At 47.9% G+C, this 23103-nt stretch overlaps 1 protein-coding gene across 5 annotated transcripts in view; it reads right to left on the reverse strand.

Annotated features, from left to right (window-relative positions):
• Positions 1 to 661: 661 nt before the first annotated feature.
• The window catches only part of SH3BGR (SH3 domain binding glutamate rich protein), a 57010-nt gene continuing 34568 nt past the window's right edge, over positions 662 to 23103 (reverse strand). For 2 of the 5 annotated variants that reach the window (XM_079155878.1, XM_079155875.1), the window contains 5 exons: positions 12708 to 12782; positions 12004 to 12093; positions 8320 to 8364; positions 3437 to 3568; positions 662 to 1085 (listed from right to left, as the gene is read on the reverse strand). In XM_079155878.1, coding sequence (XP_079012004.1) covers positions 3470 to 3568; positions 8320 to 8364; positions 12004 to 12093; positions 12708 to 12782 — 309 coding nt within the window. In that variant the 3' untranslated portion in view covers positions 662 to 1085; positions 3437 to 3469. Of the gene's footprint in view, positions 1086 to 3436; positions 3569 to 8319; positions 8411 to 12003; positions 12094 to 12707; positions 12783 to 23103 lie in introns of those variants that run through there. The other 3 variants (XM_079155876.1, XM_079155877.1, XM_079155879.1) reach the window with 3 other exon arrangements.

Raw genomic sequence — 23103 nt, forward strand, 5'->3', positions numbered from 1 at the left:
AAGATCCACATGCAGGTTCAGAAAGGGAAAGGTTTCTGGCCACTCCAAGGGAAACTGCCACCATGTCAGGAGACAGGGGAAGAGCTCAGCAAGGAGACCCCGCTCTGCTGATAGTACAGAAGCAATGGGTGCTGCAAGAAAAATTCAGGGGACAGGGCATATGCAGAGAGGAAGGGCATCGTCAAAACCCTACAGGGAAGAAAGTGTCCACAGTGAACAGAGATGGGCAGGCGAGCAGAGAAATGCCACCCAAACTACCTGGTGCACAGTCACAGGGCCAGACCGGCCATTGTGGAGCACACCTGGCCGTGAAAGGCAAAACTGCAGGGCAGACTCCCCTGGAGAGGCCAGGGCACAATCAGCGGACCGCAGGAGAAACAGAAGCAGCTGCTCGCTGCAGCGCAGACACAGCACATCTTGGTCCCTACAGTCCCCACACATGTCAATGGTACAGTTATATAAGCTTCCAAGACAATGTGCACAGCAATTTGTACTACCCAAGATATGACGTAACAAAATAATCAGAGCAATTTGAAAACACAGACCCAGTAATCAGTGCCACAAAACCTCCATCCCAGTGCAGACAGGATTCAGGCTCAGTAACAGACACGTTGAATTCAGGTGTCCACAGGCGGACTGCAAATAAAGGAACCACAGGCTGAGAGGTTTGCTATCAGTCTTTATTTATCATGGTTCTCTGGGAAGCCCTTCATCTTCAAAGCTAATTAAGACAGTAGCATAAGGCATGTACAAAGAAGTACTTCTGCTAGAACACAAAGAGAAGTTAGTTCTAGTCCTTAAAATCACTTTTTTCAGGATATTAATAAGAAGGTCTATTCATGCAAAGCAGAAAAAATTAAGCCAAGACCAAGAACATCAGGTACATGAAGGTATGCATACATCAACTTCACATTTAATTTCATATTGATTTGATTAAGTAGATATTCATGTATATCAACCATGTCAGAAGTACAAGTCCTCGGTGAACCCCGGGCATCCTGAGACAGGTGTGCTAGCTTCGGGCCAAAATACTTCACTGGGTTTGTGGGGAGACACTTGAAATGTTGCTTTTCGGTGTGGGTCTTCTAAAAGAAAGGGGGATTATCAGGGAGAAGAGCATTAAGGAGACGGAGAGTGTTTACCACAACCTTCATTAAACAAAATAGAGTAAGGAAAGTACTGCCTCCGTCCCATAAACCACCACTGAGCGTCTGTTCCCCAGCGCAAGGAGAGGAAATAAGTTCCTATGGAAAACCAAGCCCAGGCTTCTATCCTTTCTCTGAGGGACTCCCTACCTCACACCATATGCAAGTCAAGGTCTCTGGTTAGTTTCCCCAGGTGTTCAGGAAAAACAGAGAGACTGAATTTAGAGCTTGCTCTTATTGCTATGCTTATCTGAAAATCAACTCTTCAAACAAAATATAAACTACCTGGCTGGGCACAGTGCCATGCACCTGTAATCCCAGCTACTCAGGAGGCTGAGAACAAAGATCACAAGTTCAAGGCCAACCTTCGCAACTTGGCAAGACCCTGTCTCAAAATCAAAAAAAGTAAGGAAGGGCTGGGGATGTCCCTCCATGGTAGAGAGCCCCTGAAGTCAATCTCCTATACCAGGAAAAAATCATGTGTAGACACCATATGATACCTGGGCTATCTGTGAGTTAGGACACGTGTCTTTCCTGAAGCCCAATGGTTTGCAGAATCTTGGCGGCATTGCCGCGTCGCCTTTCAAGAAAGACAATTGGATCTGCCTGGGATGAAAAAATGCTGTGGACCAGATTCCAACTAGAAGCCATCAGAGGAACAGGCAGAATGTGCTAGACGCAGCTGTGGTTGCTTTTTATTTAATTGGCCTATAAAGCCATCTGTCTGCACTGAGGATTCTCTCAGCTGTGCCATTTCTCATTCAATATTTTTTATAACTGTCACAGTAAAAATGCAGGATTTCTAAAGAACTTCCCAAGCAGAGCCAACTCGGTGATTTCACGGTGCTCATGAGCCCGGTGTAAGGACGACTTTCACTTCCCACCCTCTCAGGGGCATCTCACTTCACTTTTCAAAAATGGTCCTGAGTCATTCCTTAGAAATGGAATCACTACCAAAAGGACAATCTGCTGTCCTTGACGGAGGCCTGCGTATCCCTACATGGAGGAAGTCAGCGGGAAACCAAGCCCCAGACCAGATTCGCGGTGTAATCGAAGGGGATGGTAAATTTTGGTGGCCCAATACCCGAGTGTGACAGCGTCTCTCACCAGCTCCCAGATGTCCTAAAAATATGGTTTTGTAAACTAACTTCTGACTTGCAGGCAAGTGAGGACGAGGGTCCCCTGTGCACACTGGTCTCGGGCACACAGAGCGCTGGCGCTGCCGGTCGGTATTCACAGAGCGCAGAAGTGCCGCTCCAGCCGGTGAAGCCCCAGGCCTGCCCCAGTGCATCAGCACAGCCCTGGCCCAGCGCCGGCTGTGTGCTTGCGGGCTCGTCCGGCACGTCCTCCCCAGCTGCTCTGAAGCAAGAGTCCAAACATCTGTCTCAGACTGTTCAACACAGGCATGATTACCACAGGGAGGAAACTAAAAAAATCACTATTTTGATTCATTTAAAGACCTTGACAACATCAGAGTGAAACCACCCTAAATAAACTGCAGCCTCGAGTTCAGCCCGGAGGCAGTGATATTGATAACAACACCTCCTTCAGGTAGTGCCCGTGGGACCCCAGATGCCTTCCTGGCCCTGCGATCTTTAGGGTGTCGTGGTTCTGTCCCATCTTCGCTGCCCACATAGCTAAGGCTCATCCCCCCCTCCTCCATCCCTCTACGAGACACCTTCGTCATCTTACCAACATTCCTGCACCACGTTCCCCACCTATTAAGAGCTGTGCAGTTTTCTGTTTTTTGTCTTTTTTTTTTTTTTTGGTCAATGGAGGTTTAAAGGTAGGAGGCAGCACAAGCTTGCCCAAGGCCCCTAGTGGCACGCCGGCCTCCACCAAGCTCCCGGGTGAGCACTAACATCGAATACGGGGAAATGCCACATGGAGCACTTAAGACTATGTGGCTCGCAGCGGTATTTATTGTTTGTGAATCGACAACCAGCTTTGTGACTTTTTAAGGTTTAATTTACCACCAGCATCATGGGGTGTGGTGGGCAGCAGAGGCGTCAGCGACAGGGCCTCCGTGCCGCCTCCCGCACCTGGCATGCGGTCACACGGAGGAAGAGGAGGCGTGTGCACACAGCCCCCTGCTCAGAGGGTGTGTCCTCCTGCCAATCCCACCCTTGAGCCCCAGAGCCGGCAGGGCACAGCCGCAGCCTCGCAGCTGCAGAGCGGGCCTTGGCAGAGATAGATGGCTTTGAACGGGGGCTCACGCTGCTCTGTCACCCGTCACCCCTGAGACGCACTCGGGCAGAAGCCCGTGTTTCGCTCCAGGATCCTGCAGGTACCTGGGAAAGTCGAAGAACGGAGCGTGAAGAGGCCTAAGAATCTTCTCCTCCGTCCCCAGGCTCCTCTTCTCCCTCGACGGCCTCCTCTTCCTCTGCTTCCCCTTCCGCTCCCTCCTCCGTCTCTCCGGCCGTCTTAGTTTAACAAGAATCATGTTATTATTGCAAAGCTTGAGGGCCAAAGACGCAATGAGAAAAATCAGGCAAAATCTTAAACTGGAGGCACAGGCTTCCCATTGACACGTGAGACCCACACACTCACATACACACAGCCCACACACACACATGCACACATAAACCACACACACGTGCACACACTAACCACATGCACACACAACCACCACACACTTCACACATAAAATCACACCGAGATATTCTTCTTCTCAACATAGACTCCGTAATTTGGAAAGGTGCTGCAGAAAAGTATGTTGCTCTAATGGGTATTAAGATTTTTCTTAAGCACATGGAGTCTTCGCTTATATTAGCACATCAGTCTCACCAAATTCCTTTAAAATTCATAAGGGATACAGTTGAAAGAACAAAATATGAGAACTTCAGGAAAAAGAATTTTGTCAGAAAGAACTGGCTATATTTTGTTGCAACATGCTAATTTCTTCAACCCAGCAGCCTACACATATGAACTAGAAGTACTTCCAAGTTAATGGGATGATTTTTGGCTTTTTTTTAGATATTAAAAAATAGGATTTCAAAAACAGACACTTCCCTAGCAAGAGGGATACAAAAGAAATAATCATTGGGAAGATATAAATAATAAAAAATGGTGTAGAATAAGTTAGAACTAATCTTTAGGTTCAAAAATAGGGTTATCTTTGATTCATTAACAATAATAATTAATCAAATTTATTTTACTGCCTATGCAAAATACAGATATTGAAAAAGTGGGTTACAAATGACCAAGATTTGATAGTTATATATGTGTGCAAGTGTGTGTGTGCGTGCGCGTGTGTGTGTGTGTGTGAGTGTTTGGGTAGCTAGTGGTTATTTCTAGATAATGGCATTGTAAGTTTTTTTTTTTATTCCTTCCCTTTATCTGTATTTCCTAAATTTTCTATAAAGACTGTGAATTGTTTTGTAATTTCAAAAACCAACAGACGTCTCCTTAGAGATTTCGTCTGCCGTTTGGGACTGTCTCTAATGCTGGTGACCTGCTCTGGACCACCTGGACACCACCCAAGACTTTGGTAAGTCATTCTCCCTACCCTTGAGTTTCTGATTTAATGTAGTTCTCTGATTAGCTCTTCAAAGTGATTAATCCTTAAATGCCCAAGAATAATATCCTTAAAACTCTTGATTAAAATGAAAGGCTTGATTAAAATGAAAGACTGAGACTTGGGAAATACCCAGAAAAGGTGTAAGAGAAGGAAGAATCTGAGCACGTCGCTTCCAACCTCAGGAGGCAATTCCCTAAACTGGTTCATCCAAACATCAATAAGGTTATGTCCCAGTGACATTAGTGTCTAAACTTTCACATCCCAAATCCCAGGTCACAAACTGCAGGTTCAACAAGCAGGCAGCCAAGTGTGGTGGCACACGCCTGTCATCCCAGCAGCTTGGGAGGCTGAGGCAGGAGGATTAAGAGTTCAAAGCCAGCCTCAGCAAAAGTGAGGCACTAAGCAACTCAGTGAGACCCTGTCTCTAAATGACATTCAAAGTAGGGCTGGGGATGTGGCTCAGTGGTTGAGTGCCCCTGAGTTCAATCTCCGGTACCAAAAAAAAAAAAAAACAGCAGGTAGCTGAGGAAGAATTTTAACAGGTGTATCCCCTCCACATCTGCCGGAAACATAAACAGCGGGCTGGCCTGGCAGCCCTGGAAGCGGAGATCACCATGATGCTCCTCCCCCAGGGCCAAGTAGGGTGTGGAACAAAATCTCTCAGAAAGGAAAGAGATCACTTGGGAGGTTTCGGCAAAGCAACACCGGATGGGAAGAGAGGATTTCCATGGAAAACTGAATTTGAGAGTTAATAAAGAATTGGACTTTTTTTTTTCTTAACCAACCACAAACTTCAAATGTAAAATAAATGTTATAGTCTTTGAAGCTAAATGGACTTTGAACAGCAGAAACTCTAGCAATTGACTTCACCTTGACCACACACCAAGCTATGTAAGACACACAATCTTAGCCAGTGCTCTCAGACTTGATCAGGCATCAAGATCACCTAGGGGGCTTGCTAGGACACACACTACTTCCATCCTAGGTCCTCATCCAGTAGGTCTGGCCAGGGCCTGAAAATGTGCACAGTGATCCCCTCTAATCTGCAGGCAAATGCTTCAAGACGCTGGTGGGTGTGTATGACCTCAGGTGGCAGCCACGCCCACGTTCGCCGTTTTCCTGTTCATGTGCACATACGAATTCCATGCCTTTCCCTCTTAGCTCCTCATTCACTGTGGCTGTAACTTCTGCAGCTTGAGGAGTGACTGTAGAGCTAGATTAATTTTTTTTCCTTGTTCACAAGTCACAGAAGATTCGTTCCTCCAGTAGAGCTTAGTAACCTAGGCATACATTTTTTTTCTTTCCTTATTAAGTCAAGAATTTTTGCCTTTTCACTTAAACACTTTATGATTGCTCTTTGGCATATCCAAATTGCTAACCTCATGACTCTTGTGCTTTGGGGCCAATATAAAGTAAAATAAGGCTCACTTGAACACAAGCCCTGCAGGACCTTAACAGCTGATGATGACCAAGACGGCTACTAAGTGACTAACAGGGAGGTAAGATATACCACGTGGATACACCAGACAAACACGATTCACAAGCCAGCTCACCCAAGATTTTATCACATCACTCAGAATACATACAATTTAAAACTTGTGAATTGTTTGCTTCTGGACTTTTCCAGGTCGTATTTTTGGACAAAAGTTGACAATGGGTAATTGAAACTAATGAGAGTGAAACCATGGTCAAAGTAGACCACTGTATTTCTAAAGGTGCTGCTGCTGATCTGGGGTCCCCACTTTGAGAACCTCTGCTGTGGTTTGTATTCTTTAAAATAAGATACGAGCAGAGGACACTAAGCATTCATACTAGTAGGGTAAGCAACAACATCAACCAAATCTGCATTTACCCAAATTGGTCATCTGTTCCCACATCTGTGTGTGCAATTTATAGTCTTATCACAATTAAATGATTTCAACAATAGCATGGAAGGCAATTAAATATAATCAGGGAAAGGTCTTTTTTATTATGTGAACTGAATGGAATACTTTGGGAAGACCCAATACATGTAAATCACCTTAAAATGTTGTCCTTTTAAGTGCTAAAAAAGCTCGGAGTGGCAGAAAGTATTCATAAGATCTTTGTGCACTTAAGTGGATTTGCACACATCTTTAAGTTTCTGCTCTATTTTACAGAAACCAAAACTGCAATTCTCAGAGAGACAAATGAGTATGATCATGTTAGGAAAACAACAGGTCATGTTAATCTTGCCATTCTTACTTAAAGAACAAAGTCCTCATTCTAATATCTAAACAACTGGAAGTAAATACACATATACAATGTATATACTTCAAGTTAAAGTCCATGTTTAAGGCCTCCCTGGTTTTGACGTTTCCACTCAAATTCCTCAATCGGACAAAAACCTCAGCTCCAAACGGACCGGGAACTTCTCCCCTGTGCCTGAGATATCGGTTGTGGCTCCCCTCCACAAACAAGAACGTGAAACCACACGTCACAGCGGGCAGACCTCCTTATAAAGCTTGCCCTTAATAGTGTTCAAATATGGCTTTATCATTTTTCTTTTAATGTTTTTATTGCACTTGACAGCTATATCCTCAGTACTGCTGATTTTTCAGACTTTCTCCTGAATTTTTTTTTTTTTTGCGGTGCCGAGGATTGAACCCAGGGCCTTGTGCTTGCAAGGCAAGCACTCTACCAACTGAGCTATCTCCCCAGCCCTTTTCTCCTGATTTTATACAATTCTTAATCTTCTATCTTTGTGAAACTGTATTCTCTTCTATTTTAGTTGCTCCCCAAGCAGTGTCCTAATGCCACACCCAAGCATGACATTAGGATTCCAAGTGACACAATGTCCAGACACTTGATCATAAGTGGCTATTTAAACCTGCGGATCAAGGTGACTCAGAGACCTGCAGCATAAGCACTAAAATCAAGACCCAGCATCATGGCCCCTTGACATCGGGTGGAAACAGTCAGCTCAAATGGCTCGGCACTAGTCCCCAACACGCTCGCGCACACACGCGCGCATACGCTCTGCGGCTGCAGATTAGGTGTCCTGCCCGCGGGCATTATTCAAACACACCACCGACCTCCTGTGGGCACCTGCGCTCTGACGCTGCAGTGGCTGACTCCCAGGGCCCTGCTCCTCTGTGCTGCTCCCAAGGGCGGCCCTGCGCTGCCGGGCGTCCTCTCCTCCAGGGTGTGCGGGCATGTGGCTAACAGCCTGCTGTCCACCACAGGGTCCAGGGCCAGGTGTTACGTGTCCATCCCCACACCAGGGGGCAGGAAGCCCTCCCTCCTCGTCGGGATGAACGGGAGGCCATCGACACCACCGCCGGCACTGTGCGAGCTGTGCGCGCCGCGAGCCGTCACAGGCGGGAAAGGGCAAGAGCAGAGCCACTGTCCACCCACGCCCTGTGCTGGCCCAGCCCGCCTGACTTGCGGCCTTCTCATGTGCCATGTGCCAGCGAGGCCCACAGGCACATCCTGTTTCTCTGCCCACCTCCCTGACATGAATTTTCCTCCAACCTACTTCCTCCTCGGAGGTCACCAGGGGCTCCTCTGCCTGCGGGGCACACCGTCTCCCTTATTTAGGAAGAGCAAGGGGACGGTGGCTGCAGCTGGGACAGTGTCACCTAGAAATGTTTGCATCCAGCCGAGCACACACAACTGTTGAAGATGAGGACGGACCTCTTCAGTTGCGGTGGCTTCCTCCTCTTCCTTAGGTCCATCAATCAAAGTTAAGGAAAAAAGACAAGCGCAAGTAAGTTCTAAGTGGAATCTGAAAATTAGGTGAACTGCATTTAAATAGAAGCCCCTCAGAATGAGCAGCACAGTCATTGATGCTTGGAGTATGTAAGTGGCAAAGCCACGGACGCTGGGAGATCTCGACCGACTTTACGTATCACATTCACATTCTCGAACATGACGAGCTTAAAAATATTTTTTCCATTAATCGAACTCCTGACAAAACACAATTAAATAGTGATGCCGCCTAGTAATGTGTGCGGTTCTGTCTCTACAGAACTTCTACAGAGGAACACCCAGGAGCTCCGGAGCTAGCTGGTAAATTCAGGTCGTACGTGCAAGTGACTTAAAAATCTCAGCAAAAATATGTCTTTTCTGCCTTTTTCCTTACAAGGGTGCTTTTGGTTTGTGAACTGATAATAAAAGCAGACAAAAGCTTTTTCTCTAGCAGGACAAAATGATAGCATTTCTTAACCAGTTAGTATTTAAACACTGACTCTGGCTAAGAAACTTGCCAGGGAGGAGAGGGTGGGGTCACCAAAGACTTGGTCAGGCCCACCTCACCAGACCTTCCCTGGACAGATGAGGATACTGAGGCCACAGAGTTGGGTCATTTGCCAAAGGTCACAGGACAAGTAAGTGGCACAATCGGGGCCCCTGCCAGGGGCTTAGTGACTACTGACTTCGCGTCCCTCCTCCTGTACCAGGCAGCCTCTCAAGGTCAGTAACAGAAAAGCAAAGTCACGGAGGGCAACTTCGGGGATCCGGCACACTGGCACGTCCGCTGGGCCAGCCTTGGGTCTGGGGCCGGTTCCAGAACAAGACCTTCAGATCTCCGAGAGGCACAGAACGCGAGTGCCTGACACAGCAGGCCAAACCCAAGTCAGACCAGGAGGATTTCTCAGCACTGGGGATCTCCAGAGGAGTCTCCAGTTAAACACCACTGGCCACGTGCCAAGGGTCAGTGCAAAAGTCACGTCCAGGAATAGAGTCCAGCGCCTGTTGCAACATCCGGCGTTGCCCTCAGGGTGAGGCGTGGCTTGCGGCCCCTGATGCCACCCACCCCTGCTGGCCTCTCATCCCTCCTGCCAGGACTGCCCTCTGTGCTCACCTGCCTGCTGACAGGAGCCCCTGGGGGATCCTCCACCCTCATCTCCACCTGTTCTCCACACTGTGGCCACAGAGTTGGTCCTAACTGACAGCAAGCCTCCCACGCTGCCCTCATGTTTGGAACCATGCATCACAGGAGGGTCTAGACACCCCAGAAAAGTCCTCTGTCCCTGCCTCCCTCTCCAGCCTCATCCCTCCAGTTTAACCCTCCAGCCTCCCCTTTTCAGTCTCCCCCTCCAGCCTTGTCCCTCCAGCCTCCCCCTTGAGCCTCCCCTTCCACTTCACCCCTCCCCACTCTCCATTTCAGCCATATTGAATCACCAGCAATTTTCTCTCCTGGGCCACCTTTACAGGACATGCTCACAATTACATCTGCAGGGCAGGCTTTCCAGCCCCAGATGGAGTCAGGGGACCCTCTTATCTGCTCCCACAAACACCACTTACTCATTTGTCTCCCTGATTGGTCTGCAAGCCCCTCGGGGTCATGACCTATGTCCTGTTCATATTTTGGATCTCCAGCACCCAGCCACCATCTGGAACCAAGATTTAGCTCCGTCAGGATGAGTTAAGCGGCTGGATACAGGAATACAGGACATCTGCCATTAACCCCTTGGCTCTCAAAGCACATTGATTTTCTTCTTATCTTCATAGGCTCAGATTGAAACTCTGGTTTAATCTGATCTGAGGGAAGCGAGTGCGGGGTCCCCAAAGACTCCGTCAGGCTCACCGCACCAGCAGAGACTATCGAAAGTGGGGTCACCCTCAGAACTGGCCGGAGGGCAGTCAGGTCCTAGAGGGATCACTCCTAGTCTCAGTCGTGACAGGTAAACTAGCAGCAACTAGAGGGCCTGGCACTTGGCCAGTATTTGAATTGACCTTTATTTCTTGAAGATCATGTGAACAGAGAAAGGACCTGCTCACAGGACCGACTGAAGTGGCCTCGCAAGGTGGAGGGAGCTGGGTGCAGACGCTGGTGGGGGCGGGGCTCTGCTGTCTCACGCCCCTCCCGCCCCGGAGCTCTTTGCTGAGCCCGGGCAGCCGCCATCTGTGCAGCTCATAACTGCATATGGAGTGGGGGCTGGCCTGCAGCTCCCGGGTAAGTCCTGCCCAGCAGGCACGAGGCCTGGGTTCCATACCAATGCCCCCCAAAGACTGTTGAATGAATGCGTGCATGTGATGCTACTCCTGCTCTGACCCCTGAGGATGAGGCGGGACACATAATCTAAAACTTAAGGATAACCAGTTACCAGCCTTAGCTCACGAAATTCCAGACTATCAGGACTCAGCCGATCTTACAAACCCTCTGTGGTCAGTGCTTGAACGGACCTCATGGTGGGCAAATAACTATGCGGACAACAGCATTGGTTTAAAGAGACTCGTAATCCCCTGGAATTAAGCCAACCTCATAAGAGCTGGGGACACTGTGCACCATTACTGTGGGGAAGCACACAACAGGAACGACACCTCCTAGTTCTGAGAAGGCCGCAGGGAGCTCAGGAGGGGGACGTCTCAGGACCTTCTTTCCACGGCAGCTATTTTTGCTGGGAACCTGGCCAGGGAACAGGCTGCTGGTGGCGGGTGGCCAGAACAGAGGCCAGGTGTCAATGGTGGTGAGTGTCAGGAGCAGGCGGGGAGGGGGGCCTGAGAGGGCAGCTGGGTGCCGAGGGCCAGCAGGGTGGCAGGAGCTCCCTTAGCCGGGTCCAGCCTCGGCTTGGGAGCCCACCAGGGCTTTCAGGTAGGGCCTCTGGGCTGGAAAAGAATAAATCTCAGAATAATGTTACCTTTGCAGTAAAATGACTTTGCCTTGATAAAAGCCAGACCCAAACATGGACACGCTATCACACTGCCCGCGTTTTAGAAAGCTCTCATGACGCCCCACTGAATTCTGCAGGAGCTCAGCCCGAGGCCTGCACCCTGCCCCAGCCCCACCAGGCTCCTCTACAGCCAAGGCCACCGAGCCACAGGTCCTGAATTTCTTGAATCAGTGCCCCATCTGGCAGCCCACCTCTGCTCTGAGCTGACAGGACCAGTTTCCCTCCCCCGCCCACTCCCATCCGTCAGCCATGACAAGGAGACCTGGGCCTTGGACTTGCTGGGACCTGCTGTCCCCTCGCCTGGACTGAATTGTGTTGCAGTTTCCTCCCAAGGCCCCCTTTATCCTCAAGTTCCTCTGGGTACCCCACAAATACACACCACCCGCTTGGCTCTTGAGAAGGGGTATCCTGGGAGGAGGGCGTTACTCCAGACCAGGGGCTAAGGATGCTGATTTGGCCAAGGATGGAAACCTAACCCACCCCAACAGCACAACACCACAGCCCCGTCCTCCCTCAGCCACTCCACACCTGGTCCCCAGCGGCCTCCACTTGAATGAAAATGGGCTGCTTCCTCCCAGCTACACCCTCAGTGCTCAGCTGCACACTAGCCTCTGTGTGCTCAGAGTACAGCACAGCTCCTGCACCCGGTAGGAGCCCCGTAAGAAAAGGACAAAGAAGGACCCACAAAGAAAGCAAGCCTCACCTTCTCCTGGGGCTCGGGGGGCTCGCCCGCGTCTTCTTCGCCCTCTCTTTGTGCCTCGCTTTCTCCACTTTCTTGAGCCCTCTCTGTCCCCTGGTCACAGAAGAAGCCCAGTGAATCACTAATCTTAAGTAAGCACCTAAGGAAGATCCAGAGCACCCCACTGCGGTCTTCTTATTAGATCACGGTACATAAGTGAAGCAGACAGACCTCCTACTTAGGAGCTCACTTAGCTGCTACTGATGGGCTCTCCAAACACCAACGCTGCTTTCTGGATTCACGGGCAAAGTCAATAGACTGATGTGCATGTTATAGTAACAAGCTGCCTGAGAGAGCAGTCTCAATTCACCCACTTAAGGATTATGAAGACAACAGATATACAGATGGACCAATATAAACAGATAAATAGGGCAGAGAGGTGGACACGATGGAAAGATGGATGGATGCATGGATGGATGGACGGATGGGTGATAGATATGATGGATGGATGGATGATGGATATGATGGACAGATGGATAGATTGATAGATATGATGGATGGAGGGACAGATGTGATGGATAGATAAATGATAGGTAGGTAGGTAGATAAATAGACAGATAGATAGATGGACAAACAGACACAGACAGAGAGAGATTAGGCCCAAGCAGCCATTCTGAGGACACTGGCATGGGAGAAGGTGGTCCCAGACAGCAGCCGACCACCCTTACCTCGGCTGCGCTCTCCGCCTCTCCCGCTACATCACCGTTGGGAAGGGAAGATGCTTCCTCCGGAGACTTTGCCACCTGCACCATATAAATTGAGAACATTTCAGAATTTTCTGGAGGATAATAACTTGCATTGCAGTGTCTTTTAACTCTTCAAGTTATATTCATGTGCATCCTTCGTTTTATTCACGGTGACACTATGGCCCGCGTAGGCAGGGCAGTCATTACCACACACTTCTGAGACAAGAAAATAAAGGCAGAAAATGTCACATCACTAGTTAGGGACAGGGCTAGGCCTACACCTCCCACTTGATGCTCTGTTATGAAGTGGTTCCCAGCCTTCTGAAATATCAGGTTAGCTTTATTACAAACACACTCAGAGCTCACAGAACAAGCCATACACACACCCTCCGTTCCCACCCTCCAATGATAACCGATGTTCAGGAAGGGAAGGAACTGCAGAATGAAACTGACGAAATCATGCTGCATGCCTTATGAATAGACCACCATGAACTCCACCTTGCATATGTCTATAAGGTGCCAATTTAAATAAATAAGTAAGCAAAAGGAAGACCAGTAGAGGAAGGGGATCAGCGGGAGGGAAGAGGGACGGGAAGGAGGAGGCACTGGGGACACTGACATGGAATAAACTCCACTCCATGCTTGTACGGTTCTGTAGGTGATCCCCACTGTTACACAGAACTACAAAGCACTAGTAAAAGTGTTTTTAGCTGAAAATTTCCTAAATTTGGAGAAAGATATACATTCACAGAATCAATAAGAATAAATAGCCAGCACGTGTGTAATCCCAGAAGCCAGGGAGGTTGAGGCAGGAGGATTGCAAGTTCAAAGCCAGCCTTGGCAACAGCAAGGTGCTAAGCAACTCAGTGAGACCCTGTCTCTAAATAAAATACAAGATAGGGCTGGGGAAGTGGCTCAGTGGCCAAGTGCCCTGAGTTCAATCCCTGGTACAAAAAAAAAAGAAGAAGAAACACAAGGAAACCAGGCTTAGGATATCATAACCACATGGCTGCAGATGCAGGACAAACGGAAAATCTTGAAAGCAGCAAGAAAAAAACCACAAATTAAGTCCGGGGAAAAGGACTTCAGATCATCCTATCGCACCAGAAACTGTGCAGACAGGAAGGCGGAAGGGAAAAAACACGTCTAAGGTGCTGTCAGGAAAAAAATAACTGTCAACTAAGAATCCTGTGCCCTGTGGAAAAACCCTTCAAGAACAAGCAGAACAAAGCCAATCCAGGTAAGGAAAGCTAAGAACCAGGGCGGAGACCTGCTCTACCAGCAAGGTGAGGGGCTCGAGGACCCTCACCAGGGGAAGGAAACGCCACCCTCCTCGGCATCAGACGTGCAAAGCACCTGGGAAAGAGGAAAGCTTTCCTTCCCTCCTGCTTCCTTTAAAACACATAAGACTGTTTAATGCAAAGACTACAATACCACGTAATGCAGAGGAAGGGGCGTGTAAATGGAACGCACAGCCAGGACAGGAAGCAGGAGCCAGCCTCACGTCTGGATGGCAGGGCTTCTTCATGCTTCTAAAGTGTGACAATAGTAACAAGGCTGTGAGATAGTAAGAATTTACATTATAACCACCAGAACAACCACCAAAAGTGTGCCAAGAGGAACAGTGAGCCAGGCAATGCACAAACTAAAAGGGGACTCTGAAATATAGCCAAATCATCCAAGAGAAAACAAAAAAAAAATGTAAAATAGAGAAAAACAACCAGGGACAAATAGAAAACTAATAATCAAATGGCAAACCTTTACACAGTCACAGCACCTGGTGTGGTGGTACAAGCCTATAATTCCAGTGACTTGGGAGGCTGAGGCAGGAGGATAGCAAGTTCAAGGCCAAACTAAGAAATTTAGCAAGACCCTGTCTCAACATAAAAAGGATGGAATGTAGCTCAGTAGGAGAGCACCCCTGGGTTTAGTCCCAGTACTGCATTAAATAAATACAAATTAAATAAAACAAATACAAATTAAATAAAACAAACACAACTATGTCAGTGATTATTGAAGTGCTAAGGGACCAAATATGCCAATTGTCAAAATGAATAAAAGTGCGCAAGAATTACCTTCTCTTGTCTCCAGAAGACATGCTATAAAAATAAAGACCCAGGTAGGTTGAAAGTACATAGATGGAAAAATTATACCATGCAAACAGTAAACCTAAGAAGTCCGGAACAGCATTACTAATGCACGGTACAGATGTAGACAATATTATAGATACAAAGAAACATAACAAATACAAAAGAGTCAGTCCATGAGAAAGCCACAAAAACCATAAACATAAATGTGCCCAACAACAGGGCTTTAAAATACGTGAAGCATACACGGACGGGATTACAGGGAGGAACGGAACACGCACCATCAGGGCCTGGGATCTTAACACCCCTCCCGTCGATTGTAGAACAACAGTGCAAAAATCCAAACTGTCTTTTCCCCGCTAGGAAACGTTGGCCTCGTCCAATGTATTAGAACGACTGACGGAACTAGTTCAATTCTCCTGCTGCGCTAATTCAGGGCAGCTCGCCTGCCCTACCTCATTCACGTAGAGGTTCTGGAAAGCTTTTCAACCCCATTACCTCCTGTTCAGAATGGTCATCATTAAGCCAATACTGCATCACAATTGCATGGCCACCTGCGTCCCCTTCCTTTTCTACATTTCTGCAGTCCAAAAACAACAGTCTCAATGTGAGTATCCAGTTCTCACATACTCCCTTCCATAATGCTTGGATTTCTCCAAAATGGTTTAAAATTCTCCACTTTGATACTATTAAGTCTTTTCATTTACAGAAGTAGTTCTGGACATTGGCAGAATAAGTTCACCTGGGAGCTTCCCACAGGAGGGCTTCTCCTAATTGACCTTGGATGTGGCATCTCCTAGTTCTAACAGCTCCCCAGTGCTTCCTGTGGGCATCCAGGTGGAGGCTGCCACCAGGATTTACCTCCTCCCCGTTCCTCATGGGCAAGGGCGGCTCCCAAGGCCTGCTCTGCCCAGCAACAGGCACCTCTGTTGACCACCGCTGGGACGGAGGGCAGCATGGAGGTGGAGTGAGAGGGTTCCACCTCCAGGCTGATCGAGACCGGTGTCCAGGTCCCTCCTGCAGCTGGGACGCACCTCCTGCAGGCCTCGAGAACCCTCAGCACTGCTCCACCTTTGCAGGGTATTTGGGCTTGGTGTCCTTCTTCAGAGCAGCCCGTCTCTCTCTCGGGGGCTCCCCCTCACACAGCACTGGGTTTCCTGCACTCACGAGACAAGGGGCTGGCAGGGCAGTGGTAGCACCTGCGGCTGGGTGGCCCTCTGGCATCTCTCCCAGCAGGTCTCCTGTTCTTCCGGAACTTCTACGAGTCACACAGGAGGTCCCATGTCTGACTTCTAGGCTCTGGTCCTTCACTCGCAATTTCTATTTCCTTGTGTTATGTCACATTTGATGTATTTCTCCCTCCACTCTCCTTGGACCGTGGCCTGGGCCACGATGGCATGCATAGTCTATTGCTCATCTACCGTAGTTGAAATGAACAAATTCCAGAACACATTTCGTGCTGCAAATCCATCTCTCTGACAGTTCTTACCAGGAGTTCGTCCTTGTCTCCACTTCCTAAGGCCATCTGCACCCTGTCAGTCCAAGACATCTGAACCTCTGGTTAGTGTGGCCTCCTTCAGGTGACTGGGAATCACGGCACTTTTTTAGACATTTTGCCATTTGTCAAAACAGTGTTCAACAAGAGATCAACAATCATACCAGAAATTAGTATTGAAACTTAACTGCAAACCACTTTGGGCCCTAGATTACATTGCCTCGAGATGTCACTGTGCCTTTCTCATCAGACAGAGATGTGACGTTGGAGAGGATCTCAAAGCTCTTGTGAGTAAATGATGTCGGTTCCACGGATGGGAACATTAGGACTTCTTGAGGTGGCTCCCTGGGGACAGCACTTGCTGGGACGTCCGAACGCTGAGACCGAGCCTCACCCCAACAGCACCCTATAGATGCCACGCTTTGACATTGTCGTGACTGTTCATCTCTGCCAGCGAGGGGGAATCCAATCACACCCAGACCTGGACGCATTCCCCCGCTGTCCTGACAATGTCCCTCCCGGCGCTGTCTCCTAGTGTCAGACACCGTGGTTCAGGTTATCAGTCACACATGCCAGCTTCTTTAATTCAGGTCTAGCACGGCTCAGGATGGTGCTTTTTCATCTGGGGGTCCATTGCCTACTTTTATTTTTTAATACATAGATGTTCAGGGCCTTGCCAGTGGTACCGACTCTCGCTACTTCCTATTCTTTCCAAATGCTTGGTATATTTGTGACACGTGGTGTCTCTGAGTAATCAGACATGTTATGCCAAGATTTTTCCTCTGCGTTCATTCATTCCTAGAATCTAGACACAGTGTTTGTGAGTCCTTTTAAAATAGACTCCATGGTCATGTTTACAGCTCATTTTTCTACAACCTTTTTGGAGTGACATCACTGGTTTCTTTGCATGCCACAGAAACAGTCAAATTTTCTCATCTAGTGCATTATTCTTGTTCTGACTCTCAGGCCTTTTGCCTTTTGAAAATTATCAGTAATAAATAAGCCACGCCCATTTTAAGTTTTGTATCACCTGGAGATGTTTTCCTTGGCTTCTTTTACTTTGAGACTTTCCTGGAATCAGCAATCAGCTCCGGGCCAGAATGTTTCCTCTCCCCTGAAGAGTGACAGCCCAGATCCCCACAGGGAAGGGCTCTGTGGAGGACCTTTGGATGCAGGTCTGTGAGGGCATCGTGTAGAGAGCGTGGAGGCCACCCCAGAGGACTGCGTGAGGATGTCCAGCACTCCAGACAGATGCAGATGGCTCTGGAGACCACTGGCCCAGGACCCCATGGACGAGGAGGGTCAATTGCATAGGACTAGATTAAGTGAGGAGAGGCAAGGGAATTTTGGTGGGGAGTTTTTGTAACATTGTTGGGGTTATTTTAATGTTTAATTTTCTGGACACATAAAGAAGTCCTTTGTTGTTGTTCCCTTTGTTTTTAACTTTTTTTTTTTTTTTTTTTTTTTTTTTTTTGTGTGTGGTGCTGGGGATTGAACCCAGGGCCTTGCACTTGATGGGCAAGCACTCTACGAACTGAGCTATATCCCCAGCCCCTGTTTTTAACTTTTATAAATCATAATAATGTATCAACTTTGCTTTTATAAATCAAAAGAAAATATTTGTAAATGACATCTTAGTCTCCCTGCCTGATCCCTAAGACTTCAACATTTTTTATTGACTCTACCTGTCAAGTTGGAATATATTTTACTTTTCACAGCAGTACATTTATTTGCAAAGCTTTAATAGGAATCTGTCTTCCTGCCTGCCAGGGCCTCACTGAAAACCCTGTTTATACAACTGAGGTCTTGCCTGAAACATCATATCAAGAAGGGTGCTCATTTGATCAGCTATGACAGATGCTTTTAAAGAATGGAGGTAGACTTTATGGAGCAAACACCAGCTTACAAAGCCTTCTGGGAAGAAGCGCCTGGTTCTTGGCCTGGGACAGCCTGCCACAGACAAGGAGATTTTTCTAAAAGCAGCAATGCTGCCTACGACACTCAGGGTCATTTTCTAGGCATGCGTTTCTGCATAATTGTCAGGAGGGCCTATTTGTGGCCTAGTGAGATGACTTACCCTCACGGATGCTTCTCTACAGTGTTGTCTGTGAAAACACAGCACTGGGACAAGTCGGTAGCTCCATAAATTGAGTGTCTGTCTTTCAAGGATCCCTGAGTGAACACCTGCAAACCTGCTATGCTGATGGCAGCCAGTTCAGCACAGACTGCGCGCTGATCAGAGGGACATCTGCAGACAAGTCACGGACGCCCCTGTGTTCCATGCTCCTCCTCTGAGGAGAAGGATCTGGACTAGAAGTCCCTCCAGACGGGTTTTATCCTATGGCCACCCCTTTCTTCCCTGTAAAGAGAATTTCATGAAATATCACAACACCTAAGTACGGGACCCAAAGACAGATCACTGTGATAACACGGTGGAACCAGGAACCGGGTCATTATAATAAGCCGGGCACAGAAAGACCAGTACCTCAGGGTCTTACTCATGTGGAAATTTAAAAACTGGTCTCATGGAAACTGAGAGTAGAGCAACAGTTTTCAGATGCTGGGGCCAGGAGGGGCGAGGGAGAGATGGGCAGAAGTCGACCCATGGGAACTAAGAGTCAGGCAGGAACAAGAAGTTCTGGGGTGCTGCCCCACAGGAAACAGGCCACAGGCAATGACAACACTGCACACTTCAAAAAGCACCAAGAAGGGAGTTTGAATGTTCTCATCATAAGAAACGACACACACGCTTAGCCTGATTTGAGCATTACATGACGTATACGTGTAATGGAACGTCACAGGATACCCTGCTAAAAACCGCCAGCAGGAAAAAATATATGAAAAGAAAATGGGATAAGATGAGTCGCAGCAGAGAATGAAATTGATCTGCACGTATTAGCATGGATAGGTCCCACAACATAAGGTTGTTTGTTTAAAAAGGCAAGTGGTTATAAAACTGTCCCATCAATAATTTCAAGAAGAGTGTTTAGCATCTCCAGAGTGATTCACTGCCTGGTTTGTCAATCATTGCCTCTGGTCTCGGAGTTGAGCCCCTGTTCTGAGTTACGAACTGCATCTGGCTCTGAGGGTATAAACGAGCCCCAGATCCTGTGTCCTTCTCTAACAACGTCCACGCTGCTGTCTGAGTCGTAGGATCTGCAAGACACAAACCACTCTGTGCCGAGCTGTGTGAACAGCAGTCGGGGAGGTGGAAGCCCACTGCAGGGTTGCTCCTGCCTCTGTGACTTGCCCTGTCTTGTCTTTGCCCACCTCAGACCCAGGATTCTACTGAAAGCTCCGCATCCCACCCGCAGTGGGACCACTGACCACGTATGGCCACGTGCTCTTGGACCCACTACCGTCCCGTCTTCCCGGAGTGCCTTCGCTGTCTCGCTACCTGCTTAGCTCCTGCTAGATCTTCCAGTATCAAGCAAGGTCTCAACCCTTTTAGGACACTGCCTTACCCATTTCCTGTCACTAAACAGAACAGTGGAGACTTGGTATTTCATGAAAGATAGAAGCTTATTTTGGCTCAGAATTTTAGAGACTGGAAAGTCCAACAGCATGGAGTCAGCTGGGGCCTCCAGCTGCTTCAACTCACGGCAGGAAGAAACCGGCAAGCAGGCACATGCAGAAAGGATAAAAGGGGTGGGGGGAGGCCCGCCTTACAACCCTGCCCTCCAGGTGGCTGATCCAGTCCCCCACAATAGCAATCAGATTTCAGCATGAGTTCTGCAAGTGACAAGCCACCATCAAGCTATGGAGGAGGCTGTTCTGAGGCCTGAGATTGGTAGTCCACGTTCATATTCGCACAGACAGCTGCTACATCTCCTGTAGGGTGCTGACACAGAGCTCACCCTAGACCATAAAACCCCCGGTCAGCTGGGCCAATGTCCAGTCAGCATGTGTGCAAATAAAAATTCCTGAAAGAATAAATTATTAAATAAACAGCAAGGGCTGGGGAGATAGCTCAGTCGGTAGAGTGCTTGCCTTGAAAGCACAAGGCCCTGGGTTCAATCCCCAGCACAGCAAAAAGAAAAAAAAAAGAAAAAAAGAAACAGCAGAACACATGGCAGGCGAAACTACATCCTTCACATTCACAACACAGCAGACAGCACGTGGTCTTGTGGGTCCAGCCAGGGGTGGTGGGGTGTGGCTATTCTGTTAATCAATAGCACAGGAGAGCTCTGTTATAAAGATCAGTCTCCCCTTTGAATTTGAAATGATATTGGGGTTGGGCAGAATGAGATTTTAGCATAGGAAATTTATCCAGTTCCAAAAAAAACAGTCCCTAATACCTTTTACTAACAGTTTTATCATCTGTTGATTATTTGTGCTGCAATCAATTACTACAATGTCGTCTGGAAAAGGGTGACTTTTCTAATTCTATCATGTCTTTGGCACTTGACCTGTGAAAAGTAATCATCTCTCAACAACCAGAGATGAATTACAGGTTCTGGTTAAAGAGGCAGGAAAAATGTTTAGATCTTTTATTTTAAATATTAATTTCAGAGTAAAAATATTGGCATGATAGCTTTATATGTGGCAAATTAGTTCTTTTTTTCTAAATTTATGGTAGGCCTAAGGCAAGATGTTTCTTTCTACAAATGTACTTCCTGTAAACACAGAGGCATGGAGAGGATGCTGGATTGATACGGGTCATGTGACCCACATATGAGAAAATGCAAAGTTCGAATTCTAGGCCGATGGCTTGTGAGCCCTGCGACCTGGAGCAGTCTACTTACACCTTTCAGCCTCACGATTCATTTGCCTGTATAGTCTCCTCGACACCCACTAGTTGATATTACGTAAGGCTACATCCTATCTGGAGTCTTGCAGAATCTGTTGAATTCCGGAGCCTTCAAGGCATGATTTGTGGCAGCTACAGCTGCTGCTCTTTGAAAAGATCAACATATCTTCCCTGATGATTTCAAAAGGAAAAAAAAAAAAGCAAGTTACAGAACATTCCATGACACATAATAGTGATTAGGCCTTAAAAATATAGACAGAGAGATAGATGTGATATAGCCCCCTGACGACATCTAGAAAGTTACTGTTGGAGACACACTGAATTTTTCAAGCCAGTGGCCTCCAGGGAGGGAGAGGAACAAGTCCAGGGTGAGGAAAAGCCACCTTGCCATCTCTCTGTAATGTCTGAGATCTTTAACTAAAGCAAAAGTGGCCTCACATTCTTTTGTGTTGCAGAGGCACACACATGAATATTTGTTAAGCGGTCATACGGCCCTGGTTACCAAAAGATCGCACTGGAGCTAACTAACGCAGCCTTCTGCTCTAACAAAGCAAGACGTCCTGACACACCCAGCGCACGGACCACCCTCGACAACGTCATGCGAAGGGAAGGAAGCAGGCTCAAAGGGCCACCTAGCATGCCATCAAGGCGAAATGCCCAGAGGAGGCAAATCCATAGAGAATGAGAGTATTTTTATGGTTCCCAGGGCGTAGAAATGCTGAGTTAGCAAATGACAGCTCAGGGGCAACAGGTGTCGTTGTGGGGTGAAGGAAACACGGAAGCAGACAGTGGCGATGCTGAACAACACTGAACACACTGCCCGCCTGTGAATTAGACACAAAGCCCTATCAAGAAATCAAAATATTTAATCTCAATTACACAACCAGAAAGGTAAACTGGGCAGAGTTAACTGACACAGAGAAAGAGGTTGGAAGACGGGATGAGGCTTCCTTTTCTACGTGATTGAGGTCCTTTGAAAAGGACAGACGACTTCTAGTCAAACGCAGATTCCTTTTAAATGTTTTCAGTTGTGGATGGACACAATACCTTTATTTTATTTCTTTATTTTGTGTGGTGCTGGATGGAACCCAGCCAACCCTGTACCACCGAGCCACAACCCCAGCCCTCGACCACAGATCTTGGCTTTGGTGTCCTCCCAGAAACCAGCTGAAAGACGGTAAAAACATCACAAAGAAACCCCACAAGGATGAGGGAACAGGGGAGGAGGCTGTGTGGGGCACAAAACAAGGTCCACAGAACCCACGGGCAGGAGAGGGAACCGCTGAGTGGTCACTCACTGAACCAGAAAACACTTGGAACCTAACGGATTACAAGCCAGATGTGAGGCAGAGACATAGAGTGAGTCCCTCTTCCCTGGACAGCAGGTGACTCTCCCCTCCTAAATAAGCAGCTTTAGTCTCTGCAGAGGTTGAACCGTTACAGGGCGGGGGCCATCCAGGAACTGAGGTGGCATGAAGACCCCCTTCACACCCCAGTTCTTGTGATCAAGTCAGAAAGGCTTCAGACATGTCACTCAGAGGAACAGGCGTGAGTTCATTAAGGGGTAGGAAAAGGGAACGGGACCCTCCCAAGGGAAAGAGTCAGTCCTCTCAGAAAGGACAGGGACAGCATGTCCCTCTGCACTCCTGTTTTACTGGGATCCCAGAGAAGGTTCCAGAGAGTCCCACCCAGGTCCGCCTCTTTACCCTTGACTGACAGTAAGATAACATCAGACTTTCAAGTCTACTGCCACGACAACTCTAGGTCACTTTGGGCCATCCTGACCAGTCCTAATTGGATTCTTAACCACACATTCTTACAGATTTTGTGGTTAGGAGGAATGATCCTTATCTCCCTGGGTTTCGGGAGCTGGTCCATGAAAAGGGTCAAAAGGGACAAAAGTCCCCCCCTTCACGGTGACTTGGGTTCCTCTTACGGACATTATCTTGGGCCTGCATTTCTCCTGCAGATAACAGGTTTGTTGCTTGAGGAATGTGACATAGCCCATCCAAGTAAGCCAGGCAGGGCTGCAGGTAAATTGCTTCT

Source organism: Sciurus vulgaris (assembly GCF_902686455.1).
Source record: "Sciurus vulgaris genome assembly, chromosome: 10".
Classification (NCBI taxonomy): domain Eukaryota; kingdom Metazoa; phylum Chordata; class Mammalia; order Rodentia; family Sciuridae; genus Sciurus; species Sciurus vulgaris.